Here is a 14,265-nt window from a genome sequence, read left to right on the forward strand (position 1 = left end):
GGCTGTGCAAATGAAAAATTACATTTTTCATTTTCACAGACCACTGTTCCAGGTAACTGTCAGACACCTGTGGGGTGTAAATGCTCACTGCACCCCATATTACATTACGTGAGGGGTGTAGTTTTCAAAATGGGGTCACATGTGGGGGGGTCCATTGTTCTGGCACTATGGGGGCTTTGTAAACACACGTGGCCTTCAATTCCGGACACATTTTCTCTTTAAAATCCCAATGGCGCTCCTTCTCTTCTGAGCATTGTAGTTCGCCAGCAGAGCACTTTACATCCACATATGGGACATTTTCTTACTCAGAAGAAATGGGGTTACAAATTTTGGGGGGCTTTTTTTCCTATTTTCCCTTGTGGAAATGAAAAATTTAGGTTAACACCAGCATTTTAGTGAAAACTTTTTTTTTTCATTTTCCCATCCACATTTAATGAAAATTCATCAAACACCTGTGGGGTGTTAAGGCTCACTATACCACTTGTCACGTTCCGTAAGGGGTGTCGTTTCCAAAATGGGGTCACATGTTGGTATTTATGTTTTTACGTTTATGTCAGAACCGCTGAAAAATCAGCCACCCCTGTGCAAATCACCAATTTATGCCACAAATGTACATGGTGCGCTCTCACTCCTGAGCCTTGTTATGCACCCACAGAGCATTTTACGCCCACATATGGGGTATTTCCGTACTCAAGAGAAATTGTGTTACAAATTTTGGGAGTCTTTTTTTTCCTTTTACTGCTTGTGAAAATAAAAAGTATGGGGCAACACCAGCATGTTAGTGTAAAAATGTTTTTTATTTTACACTAACAGGCTGGTGTAGCCCCCAACTTTTCCTTTTCATAAGGGGTAAAAGGAGAAAAAGCCCCCCCAAAATTTGTAGTGCAATTTCTCCCGAGTACGGAAATACCCCAAATGTGGTCCTAAACTGTTTCCTTGAAATACGACAGGGCTCTGAAGTGAGAGAGCGCCATGCGCATATGAGGACTAAATTAGGGATTACATAGGGGTGGACATAGGGGTGTTCTATGCCAGTGATTCCCAAACAGGGTGCCTCCAGCTGTTGCTAAATTCCCAGCATACCTGGACAGTCAGTGGCTGTCTAGAAATGCTGGGAGTTGTTGTTTTGCAACAGCTGGAGGCTCCGTTTTGGAAACACTGCTGTATGATATGTTTTTCATTTTTATTGGGGGGGGACAGTGTAAGGGGGTTTATATGTAGTGTTTTACCCTTTATTATGTGTTAGTGTATTGTTTTTAGGGTACATTCACACTGGTGTGTTACTGTGAGTTTCCCACTAGGAATTTGCGCTGCGGCAAAAAATTTACCGCAGCCCAAACTTGAAGCAGGAAACTTACTGTAAACCTGCCCGTGTGAATGTACCCTGTACGTTCACATGGGGGGGGGGGGGGGGCAAACCTCCAGCTGTTTCAAAACTACAACTCCCAGCATGTACTGACTGAGGAGTTGTACTTTTGCAACAGCTGGAGGCACACTGGTCGGAAAACCTTCAGTTAGTTTATGTTACCTAACTCAGTATTTTCCAACCAATGTGCCTCCAGCTGTTGCAAAACTACAACTCCCAGCATGTACTGATAGACCGTGCATGCTGGGAGTTGACTTTTGCAACAGCTGGATGCACACTGGTTGGAAAACCTTCAGTTAGGTTCTGTTACCTAACTCAGTATTTTCCAACCAGTGTGCCTCCAGCTGTTGCAAAACTACAACTCCCAGCATGTACCGATCGCCGAAGGGAATGCTGGGAGATGTAGTTATGCAATAGCTGGAAGTAAGCAACTACAACTCCCAGCATGCCGAGACAGCTGCTTGCTGTTTGGGCATGCTGGGATTTGCAGTTTTGCAACATCTGGAGGGCTACAGTTTATAGACCACTGCCCAGTGATCTCAAAACTGTGACCCTCCAGATGTTGCAAAACTACAAATCCCAGATGCCCAGACAGCAAAGAGCTGTTTGGGCATGCTAGGAGTTGTAGTTGTGCAAGATCTGGAGGGATACAGGTTAGAGACCACTGTATAGTGGTCTCAAACTGCAGTCCTCCAGCTGTTGCAAAACTACATATTCCAGCATGCCCAAACAGCAAACAGCTGTCTGGGCATGCTGGGAGTTGTAGTTCTGCAACATCTGGAGGGCTACAGGTTATAGACCACTGTAGCCCTCCAGATGTTGCTAGACAACTTACCGGCTTCCGTAGGATCCAGGGAGCCGTCCTCTTCTGCCGCACGACGTCGCCGCCCGCTGATCACCGTCGCCCGCTGCCTCCGGACGGGTAAGTGGCCTTCGGCGCCGGTCCGGCGATAGTTAACCCCCCGCCCCCGATCTGCTATTGGTGGTCACGTCTAGACCACCAATAGCAGGGATAGAAGGGGTGGCACCCCTGCCACCTCACTCCTATCACTTCAGGGGGACCGTAGGTGTCTTAGACAACCGCGTTCCCCGTAATATTCCGGGTCACTTTAGACCCGAAATGACCCGGTATCGGCGCAAATCGCAAGTGTGAATTCACATGCGATTTGCGCCGAGCGCCGACATGGGGGGTCTGATGACCCCCCTGGGCATTTGCACGGGGTGCCTGCTGATTGATATCAGCAGTCACCCCGGTCCGATCCTCGCCCGGCGTGCGGCGGGGACCGAAATTTCCACGGGCGTATGGATGCGCCCTTCGTACCTAAGTACCAGGACGCAAGGGCGTATGCATACACCCTTCGTCCCCAACAGGTTAAATAGTACCCCATATTTCTCATCTGCCTATAATAGTTCCCAATATTTATTGATCACTTTTTTGTTAATTTAGCATGTCCATCATAAGTTGATAAGAACATACATCTTTAATTTTTCTCTCGTTTTATGTTTTTATCCTTCTTCTTTCTTAACTGTTTTCTAGGTATTACGTCCACCCGCTGTGTTACCTCTTCTAGTTCGGACCTATCATAACCCCTCTGTACAATTTTCTCTATTATGTTGTTTCTATTCTTCTGATATTCTTCCTCAGAGCTACAGATCCTTTTATCTCTCACTATTTGTCCTTTTGGTATCCCTTTGAATACCTGTGGGGCATATGCGCTTTCTTTATGCAATAAATTATTTCTATTGCTATCCTTTATATAAAGTGTAGTTTCTAGTTTGTTGTTCACCTTTTTTACCTTCTACATCAAGATAGTTTATACAGGTCCCACTTGCCTCACAGGTAAATTCAATAAGGGGATGACATTGATTTAAATACCTTACATATTCAGCCAACTCCTGACTGGTGCTCGTCCATAGGACGAACACGTTGTACCCATATACCTTAACTATTTCCTCACCTTGCTTCTCAATGGGTGTGCTGGAACATACATCTTTTCAAATTTGGCCATGAAAATATTAGCCATAATAGGGGCTAAAGGAGACTCAATAGAAACTCCTTGTTTCTGAAAAAAAAAAATCACTGAACCTAAAATAGTTCTTAGTCAATATCAGTTCCAACAACCCCCATTAGGAAGACTATTTTAGTATTAGTGAGAGCACTGTCCCTAATCAGTTCACCTAGGATGTTAGTATATAGACTTTTCATGCACAATGTGCATAGTAGGCATGTTTCGTTGGTATATATTTCAGGCTATATGATCCAAAAAATCATTAGTATCAGAGAGTACAGATGAGGCAGAAAAAAAATGGTTTGGCAGAGGCGCTGCACAACTTAAAGCGTGAAGCGAGGACTCGAGCAGCACATGACAATAAAATATTTTTATTGGTACAACGGGGACAACGAGTTTTGGCATGGACTCATGTCTTCCTCAGGTCCACTTACAGTGCCCAAGGGAATACTTGGTTTAGTACTGTAGAGCATGTGTTGAGTTCTGTGTGCATCTGTGCTGCCGCCGGTGGCCTGAGAGCGTGGAGGCAGAAGCAGCATGACCTGTCCAAGTTGCTGTTGTGGCTGTGCAGAAACCACATTCACCCAGTGGACCGCAAAGGACATGTATTGTCCATAACCGTAGTTACATTTCCGCACGTCAATGCTACCATGCGCTTTGTACACAGACAGGCTTAAGGACTGGCCCACTTTCTTTTCCCCAAAATTGTACAGGGCTGGTACTGCCTTCTTCGCAAAGAAATTACGGCTTGGGACTCTCCACCTCGGCTCGGCACAAGCCATCAGTTCTCTGAAAGGTGCAGAGTCCACCACCTGAAGTGACTACAGCACCAGCAACTTTGACATGAGCATATTCAGGTAATGTGCCATTGGATGAGTGGGCGCATACTGTTGTCTCTTGGACATGGCTTCGCCGATGGATTGCTGGCGGAATGACTAACTTGAAGTAGGAGGAGCAGGAGCATCTGGAGCGACAGAAGATGGGTATGACACACAGCTCCCTTCGGCTGAGGTGGTGGAGCCTTGGCTGGCTGAAACAGGGAGCAGTGTGCCACTTGGTGATGCAGCAGGCTGGACCACCACATTGGAGCCACGGTTCTCCCTGGCCGCTTTATGGTGACACTGTATAAGCTGACCCAGGCTAACGAGTAGATGATTTTCCCACCAACAATCCGCACTGATTGACTGCTACTGCCGCCGACTTCAGGAACCCCTGTTTCACTACCTCCCGGGATGGTAGGCTGCCACGAAGCAGGTGGTCTACCCCAGGCACGTTTGGCTCCAGACTTTCCACTTCTGCCAACATGCTGACTACCAACCATGCTACAACCTTGCTGGCTCAGCTGCTGCCTCACGGGCAACCTGCAACCCTCTTCTCCTGATGATGATGAAGCCCCTTCTCCACCCGGCTTCATCATCATCAAGTTGTGTCTGCACGTCACTGATGTCCCGCTCAGGTTCCTCAACAGTCTTCTTCAGGAGCCTTAAAGCTCGCAACACCACCTCCCACTCCACTCTCCTCATCACTACTTGCCCGCCTAGCGGAGGAAGCAGCAGATTTCTCCTCCACTTCTTGGCTGGACAGTAGCTGCTAACTGTCCTCTGGATTGTCCTCACTAAATAGTGAAGCTGAACCCACAGCATAAGATTCTTCTGTGGTGGAGGGAACAGCCTAGGACAGAGGCAATGGGAGGACAGGGACTGCTCCCGGGCCATGGCAACTGAGGAATGTGTCTGCTGAACCCACCAACTGTTGACTGGGGTTGTCACAGATGTCATGTGCTGAAGTGGATGACCGTGTTAACCAATCGATGACGGCAGATGGGTTGCTAGTCGAGACACGACCACTAGCTGATACCAGGAGCTCAGGCTTCTTGCTGTGACTCCTGCTGCCACTCGCCCCTAGTCTACTGCGACCTCTGCCTGATGAGTTTAGGCCTCTGCCACTCCTCTGTGCACGTCCTGGCACTTCTCTGCCTGACATACTTAGTGCGTATATGAGGGGAGTACAATACTCTCCAGTACACTTTAAACAGTGTTTATGTCTACAACACCAGCAGGTGTCTACTTTTGGCTGGCCGATCACAGTAGGCCCTTGAGATTTTAACAGGAACAAAATAGTACATCACTTAGATGTACATATGTGGTATGCACTTATGAAGAGAGGACAATACGCTACAGTACGCTTAAAAAAGTATTTGTGTACAACACCAGCCGATGTGTACTTTTGATTGGTCTTTCACAGTATCTTGGCCTTTGAGACTTTAACAAGAACAAAATAGTACACCACTTAGGTGTACATATGTGGCATGCACTAATAAGGGGAGGACAGTGAACTCCAGTATGCTTAAAAAAGTGTATGTGTATAACTAGAGCAGTACATACTAGTGCTGCAGCACACAGTCGCTAAGTACTACACCCAAAATTGCACTTTCTCTATCTCACTCCCTTCCCTATCAGTGCTTCTAGGCAGGATTTGGGCTTGAGCTGAATCGCTGCTGTTCTGTGCAACACACTGCTATCTGTCCCTCTCTGTAATAAAATGCTGTAGTGACTGGGAGGTGAATTCCTGCTGTAAGAATGCTTTTCTGTGCAACACACACTGCTTTCTGTCCCTCTCTCTGTGCAACAGAACGCTGATGTGACTAGTTGAATCATACAGTGCTGTCTTTCCCTATCTATCGCTCTTCAATGAAAGGCTGAAGTGACTGGCCGCAATATGGCTGCAGATTATATAGGGCTGTGACATCACAGGGGTGACTGGCTGATGATAGTCTGCATGCTATGTGTGATTCAGGGTCATCCTGCCTACCCTTGTTGCCGCCTTCCCAGGATACCTTGCCCCATGTCCTCACATGTGGATCTACCATTTTATATGCCCTGGAGCATGGACCGCACTAAATGGAGTTTAATGAAGCGATTTATGCAATCGAATTGTGGCGATATTCGCATTTGTTGCAAATCTAATTTTTCTTGAAATTCGGAAAGAATTTGGATTTGTCAGATTCGATTTGCTCCTCCCTAGAAGAAACTGAAGAGCTATTATTAGGTATTACAGCCTATTTACCCACTAATATCAGGGCATAAGTTAAAGGAGTAGTGCAGTGAAACATAACTTATTCCATATAAGTTATAGATCACAGGGGGGTCTAACCCTTGAGCCCCCTGCGATCTCCTGAAAAGGGCCCCGGCAGTCTGCTGGAAGCAGCCATTCTGACCCCAACTGAAAGCCGCGGCCAACATGCCCCCTCCATGTTTCTCTATGGGATGAATGGAGAGTGCGTTTTGGCCACCGCTCCGTGCGGGGGTCGGTACGCCCCCTTCTAGCAGACTTTGTTTCACTACAGAACTCCTTTAAAGGGGTTATCCAGGAAAAAACGTTTTTATATATATCAACTGGCTCCAGAAAGTTAAACAGGTTTGTAAATTACTTCTATTAAAAAATCTTAATCCTTTCAGTACTTATGAGCTTCTGAAGTTAAAGGGGTATTCCAGGCAAAACCTTTTTCTTATATATATATATATATATATATCAACTGGCTCCGGAAAGTTAAACACATTTGTAAATTACTTCTATTAAAAAATCTTAATCCTTCCAATAGTTATTAGCTTCTGAAGTTTTCTGTCTAACTGCTCAATGATGATGTCACGTCCCGGGAGCTGTGCATGATTGGAGAATATCCCCATAGGATCTGCACAGCTCCCGGGACGTGAGTCATCAGAGAGCAATTAGACAGAAAACAACAACTCAACTTCAGAAGCTAATAACTATTGGAAGGATTAAGATTTTTTAATAGAAGTAATTTACAAATCTGTTTAACTTTCCGGAGCCAGTTGATATATTAAAAAAAGGTTTTGGCCTGGAATACCCCTTTAAGGTTGTTCTTTTGTGTCTAAGTGCTCTCTGATGACAAGCGTCTCGGGAACCGCCCAGTTTAGAAGAGGTTTGCTATGGGGATTTACTTCTAAACTGGGCGGTTCCCGAGACACATGTCATCAGAGAGCACTTAGACAGAAAAGGATAACCTTAACTTCAGAAGCTCATAAGTACTGAAAGGATTAAGTTTTTTTAATAGAAGTAATTTACAAATCTGTTTAACTTTCTGGAGCCAGTTGATATATAAAAAAAAAGTTTTTTCCTTGATAACTCCTTTAAAGTGGTTTTTCAGGTATTGTACAGGTCCCAGCTTTCATTGACTGTGCCACTTCTACATGACAAACAGCACAGAGGCTTCCTGCCTGTTCATTCTGTATACCCTAGAGCTGAGTATAGGCAATGATTGTAAAATGTCCAAATAGACCATTAAGAAATAGTGGCGTTGTATGTTTGTTTGGCATTATCTCAGAAAACATAATAGAATGAAAATAAAGTCAAACATATAATCAAAAGTTAAAGAGTACCTGTCAAGAAAAAAAAAAAAAATGTTGCAGAATAATGTATTATTAACAAATTCCTAAATATATGTTATGAAAAAAAGTATACTTACATGTTTATTTTCAGTTTGCAAAACCTATCACTAGGGGTCTCCCTACATGTCCCGGCTGCAAGTCTTTGGTGGATTTCAGACTCATGCCGGCCTGGCATGAGTCCGAAATCAAAGACTGCAGCCAGGACACATGACCAGCACAGTGCTACTCCCTGCCTTTCAATCAGACAGGCGGGACGAGCGCTGTGCTCATAGCAGCTCTGGAAGGGAAATCTGTCTACATCTGTCAGTGCCTACAGCTGTCAGCCCTGCACTCCGCTGACAGTCCCTGAGGCTGTTACCCCTGCACTGTGAGCGGACAGCGGAGCTGTGCACTGGAAGCAAAGAGGATGAAAGCCGTCAGTTGCAGCAGTGAGTGCCAGTGGAGAGCAGGGGTGACATCTGTGCACGCTGAGCAGAGAGAGGGGATATGCGAGTGAGGCTGCAGGGGGAGTGAGCAAGGCAGCTGGGATGGCAGGGGCTCTGCGAGTAAGGCTGGGTTCACACCACGTTTTGTTAAATATGGTTCCCGTATACGGCTGGGAGGAGGTTTCCCGACCGCAGGCAAAAACGTGGTCGACCGCGTTTTTGCCTACGGTCGGGAAACCGCATACGGCTGAAAACGAAGCCGACCGGAGGCTGCGGTTCACTCCGGTCGGCTCATAGACATACATTAAATACGGTTCCTGAATACTGCTGAGTGCAGGTGCCGCGATTAAGCCCCGCCCCCCCTCCTCCCAGCCGTATACGGAACCGTATTTAACAAAACGTGGAGTGAACCCAGCCTAAGCGAGGCGCCTGGCTGTAAAATAATGAGTCGACTGGCTCCTCCTCGGTGAAGTGAGGGCGTAAGCAGTCCCCCCAGCAGGCTTCAGTAATGGGGCATGCCCACATCCTCCTGCCGGCAGCTCACACTATGTAAGCAAGAAGAAAGGTAAGATACAGGGCTTTTTAAAGCTCTTAAAAAAAATTAAGAGCTTGGGGGGGTTTAGGTGTAGTTAGGGAACAAAGCCTGAATTAGTTTAGAAAAGTTTATTTAGTAACAGGTACTTTTTATATATTTTTTGTAGTCTCAATTAAGAAAAAAAAACAGGATGATCCCCAAGCCAAGGAAGTATAGCTAATATTTAGTAAAACAAAAAGGCACCAGTCAATAAAGGTGGACAGACGAAAAGGGTTACTCCACCCCTAGACATGTTATCTCCTATCCAAAGGTCTGATCACTGGGGAACCCAGCTGCTGGGACCCCCCGCGATCTCTGTGCCGGAGATTCAGAGTTACAGTCACGGAAGCCTGAGGCTTCCATGATCGTGGTGTCCCACCACACCCCCTCCATTCATGTCTATGGGAGGCAGCGTGACGGCTAGTACACGGCCATCACGCCTCCTCCCACAGACATTAATGGAGGGGGTGTGGTGGCTGTGATTGCCAGTCATCCGGCAAGGACCGGACTTGGATGCCGTGGCGGACCCCTATGATCAGACATGTTATCCCCTATAGTGTGGATAGGGGATAACATTTCTAGCAGTGGAGTACCCCTTTAATATCACTAGAGTACCCTTTTAATTACACTAGAAGTTTCTAAAGGAAACTAAACAGATTAACTAGAATAAGACTATCATTATAATATCCTAATAATGTTCAATATGTCGGTACATATATCCTTTAAATCCTCACACAGGAGGGTTGAATAGAAAGAACTTCTTCCGTAAAACACTAATTAAATTTATATAATGAATGCATAATTAATCTATATAAAATGGTAAGTACATTACATTATACTAAAAGATCTTATCCGGCAGCCTGTACTATAATCGAGCTGTATCACAAATTTAGTCTTTAGGACTAAAAGCTTCTGACATGCCATCTTGGCTTAACGTCGGCCCAGAGCATACTGTAGATGGATAGACAGAACAGATAGATGGATTTTTCAGGAGAGCAGTGCATCAAAGGTAAGATGAAGTGGGCGCAGGCAGGTATAAAAACCTAGGTTACAATGTCTTCCATGTGAAGAACAGAGAATCATTCAGCATTTTAAGCAAGACTGTTACGATTAAGGTTCTGCAATATTCATCAAATGCTTTTAAGACAATGTTTCAACTGCCTGACAAAGTCATTACCGAACCCTTGTCCTAATAATGAGGCAATAGAAACGTTGCCTTAAAAGCTTCTAGTGAATAAAGCAATGCCTTAATCTTCATCTTGTTTGGAGTGCTGTGGTAATTCTCTGATAAGACAGACAGATCGAATTGGATAGACAGATGATAAATCCAGCTAAAAAGAAATCCAGCAGCACTCCAGTCCGTTCAAGTGAGACAGTGGTAGTTTATTGACCCATGTTTGCCTGCACCCCGGGACTCTCTATAACTATTGTAGTGGTGTGCAGTCTACCCCCTGGATTAGATAGATAGATAGAGATATAATGATAGATAGATAGATAGATAGACAATAGATAGAGAGATAAATAGAAAGATAGAAAATAGCTAGACAGATAATGGATAGATAGATAATAGATAGATAGATAATGGATAGATAGATATATAGATAATAGATATATAGATAGATAATGGATAGATAGATATAGATATGAGATAGATAGATAGATATATGAGATAGATAGATAGATATGAGATAGTTAGATAAAAGATAGATAGATAGAGATAGAACGATAGATAGATATATAATGAGATAGATAGATATGAGATAGATAGATATGAGATAGAGAGATAGATAGAGAGATAGATAGAAATATAGAAAATAGCTAGACAGATAATGGATAGATAGAAAGATAGATAGAAAAACAGCACACTAAAACGTAGATGTAGATTTATGCAAATAGGTGTGTGACCTTAGTCCAAATGGTTCTGTAAGGTATCCACAATAGAAATGATCACTGCAGCACTCCCAGATAGTGGAATATGTGTAGTGTTTATTCCATCTTACATCAGCAATGTTTCAGCTGCTCTTCTTGAGAAAGGCTGCAAATGAGCAGCTGAACGTTGTTGCTGTAACATGGAATGAAACATTGCACATTTTTCCGTGATCTTTTCTATTGTATAAAGATATTTCTACATTATAAATGTATTTAGTCACTCAGCTCACTTAATAATAATACTAATAATAATAATTATAATCATCATCAATGTTATCCTATTTATAAGCATCACAGTGTTCAATACTGTCAGAAGTGTGAAAGCTGACTATTTGTATTTTACAATAACAAGCTTCTATTTTTTCTCACTTTTTGAAGCATTGTAAGAATAAATGAAAGCTAAACATTGAAAACATGTTGGTGAGACTTTCTTGAGGCAACAAGATACATGATTTATTAGAAGTGTAGATAGATAGATAGATAGATAGATGGATAGACAGATATAAAGATAGATGAGAGAGAGCTGACACTTAGATAGATAGATAGTGCTGGCCAACTTATCCTTTGTATTACACATACGGGGGAGTGGCTACCTCCATGTTGGCTCTTGCACCCCACCCACCACTATCAGGTGTATATAAGGTGTCTGGGATGTTTCAGATCCTGCAATGCCTGCTGAACTGATCACACAGAGGCATATTCATAGTGTAGGGTCCGTCCAAATGAGGTCACCTTACCGTGGTGGAACGGTCCAAGCTATTTGGCTGCCAAATTGCAAGCTAAGTACCTCACTATTTCATAACTTCATAATTTTATATTTCCATTTATTGCACCAGAGCTGCTGTATAGCTGTTCATGTTGTATCTATATACTCATGTTTTATCTATATATTTGTACTAGCAGAGTGCTGCTGTATTCTTCTGTTGCTAGATAAATAGACAGATATGAGATAGATATGAGATAGATAGATATTAGATAGATAGATATTAGATAGACAGACATATGAGATAGATAGATAGATAGATAGATATTAGATAGATAGATAGATATGAGATAGATAGATATTAAATATATAGATAGATATGAGATAGATAGATAGATAGATAGATATGAGATAGATAGATATGAGATAGATAGATATGAGATAGATAGATAGATATGAGATAGATAGATATTAGATATATAGATAGATATGCGATATATATGAGATAGATAGATATTAAATAGATATGAGATAGATAGATATGAGATAGATAGATATGAGATAGATAGATATGAGATAGATAGATAGATATTAGATATATAGATAGATATGAGATAGATATGAGATAGATAGATATTAAATAGATATGAGATAGATATGAGATAGATAGATATGAGATAGATATTAGATAGATATGAGATAGATAGATAGATATGAGATAGATATGAGATAGATAGATAGATTGATAGATAGATAGATAGATATGAGATAGATATTAGATAGATATATATTAGACAGATAGATAAACAGATAGATAGATAGATAGATAGATAGTGTTACCTCTGTTATCATCAGCCTCTAAAATGTACCTTTAATAACACAATAATAGAATTTATAGAGGAGGAGATAAAGGTAGAAGAATGAAAAGACATTGTTCCACCGTATAAGAGTAATGCTGTAAGAGACAAGGGGGACAACAATGGGAAACATGTGAATGGTTAAAACACACAAGGAAGCTCTTCTGCTCCACATTAAGAAGGGACCACCGATTAAAGGGGTATTCCAGTTTTTTTTCTGTATTTTTTATTTGACTATGCTACAGGGACTGTAAAGTTAGTGTAGTTCATGATATAGTGTCTGTACCTGTGTGTGATGGTTTTCTCACAATTCTTATGTGATTTTCACCCCAATATTTATTTTTACCAGCATACAAAATTACTGTGACTGATTTTTCCCAGGTTGCAATGCGGCCAAGACCTGACTCACTAGTCAGCTGATGACAGGGAGCCTGTCTGCTTCAATGGGTGGAGGGATCACTTGGTGAGAGAGAGATCAATCTACAACTAATGCAACAGCTATAGGCAACCTGATTGAAAACCACAGGTCTTTTGAATGGGTGTAGCTCATTTATGTTGATTTGTGTGAGGGAAGAAAATGGAATTATGGGGATTGTAGTCAAAAACGAAAACTGAAACATTAAATACCAGTTCACAAAAAGCTAGCCACAGTGTTATGGCAATCTCATGACACAGCCATTTAGCCCCAAGACAAGCGCAGAAACATGTCCATTACTTTCTGCCAGGTACATACTAAAATCACCTTATGCTGGATAACCCCTTAAAGAGTGATAATTTTAATGGCAGATACTTTTTAGTGTAACTGAGGTTGTGATTGTAATGCTTATATTAATGTTAATACATTTATTTCTCTACAGTTATCTGAACATGTTAGGCAAGTGTGTCTCAAATTTCCTAGAGATGGGAGAGTTTCCGCCTGTTGCAAGAAATCTTCAATAGATGCCCTTCTGTGCTTACATTCCATGCCTGCTGCTGAACCCATTAAGCTTCCCAAACTTCAGCTGCCAAGCAGTGCAAAACTATGCAAGAAAGGCAAAAATCAGGAGCTCGAGAAGTAGGTATTACAGAAAAGTATTCAGATAAGCATAATGGGACAATTACATTGATTGTATCTACGGTCTTAAAATAATTTGCTGAATGTTTTTTGTATAAACTACTGGGTGACATGAATAACCTGAAGAATTGGGATATATTAGGTAGCATGTCAGTTTCTGAGCTTGTTTTGTTGAAAGCAGGAAAAATGGGTAAGAACAAATATATGAGCAGGGGCATAACTGGAGTCGCATGATATCTGACATTTGGTCGTATCCTACACAATAGTTTAAAGAGGTACTCTGCCCCTAAGCATGTTATCCCCTATCCAAGTTCGCTCTGTGCACCGGATGACTCGGGTGCTGCTGCAGAAATAGTGGGGGTCCCCTGCAGCCAGACCCCAGTGATCAGGCATGTTATTCCCTATCCCCATTTTACAGCTTTACAAGACTTAAAGGGGTACTCCCGTGGAAAACTTTTTTTTTTTAAATCAACTGGTGCCAAATTTTTTTACAGATTTGTAAATTACTTCTATTAAAAAATCTTAATCTTTCCAGTACTTTTTAGGGTCTGTATACTGCAGAGGTTTTCTTTTTGGAACACAGTGCTCTCTGCTTACATCATGACCACAGTGCTCTCTGCTGACATCTCTGTCCATTTTAGGAACTGTCCAGAGCAGCATACGTTTGCTATGGGGATTTTCTCCTGCTCTGGACATTTCTTAAAATGGACAGAGGTGTCAGCAGAGAGCACTGTGGTCAGGATGTCAGCAGAGAGCTCTGTGTTCATAAAAAGAAAATAATTTCCTCTGTAGTATTCAGCAGCTAATAAGTACTGGAAGGATTAAGATTTTTTTATAGAATTAATTTACAAATCTGTTTAACTTTCTGGCACCAGTTGATTAAAAAAAAAAAAAAAAGTTTTCCACAGGGGTACCCCTTTAAAGAATCAGATGCTAATG

At 42.4% G+C, this 14,265-nt stretch overlaps 1 protein-coding gene and 1 long non-coding RNA gene across 3 annotated transcripts in view; one reads left to right on the forward strand and one right to left on the reverse strand.

The window, feature by feature from the left end:
* GC (GC vitamin D binding protein) overlaps positions 1–14,265 on the forward strand; it is a 74,225-nt gene that overhangs the window by 40,703 nt on the left and 19,257 nt on the right. For both annotated transcript variants that reach the window (XM_056551853.1, XM_056551846.1), the window contains one exon: positions 13,130–13,326. In XM_056551853.1, the coding sequence (XP_056407828.1) occupies positions 13,130–13,326 (197 nt within the window). The remainder of the gene's footprint in view (positions 1–13,129; positions 13,327–14,265) is intronic.
* Positions 1–14,265, reverse strand: part of LOC130362910 (uncharacterized) — a 158,783-nt gene that overhangs the window by 3,648 nt on the left and 140,870 nt on the right. The gene's annotated exons all lie outside the window — the stretch shown is intronic.

The sequence above is a fragment of the Hyla sarda genome, chromosome 1, assembly GCF_029499605.1.
Source record: "Hyla sarda isolate aHylSar1 chromosome 1, aHylSar1.hap1, whole genome shotgun sequence".
Lineage (NCBI taxonomy): Eukaryota > Metazoa > Chordata > Amphibia > Anura > Hylidae > Hyla > Hyla sarda.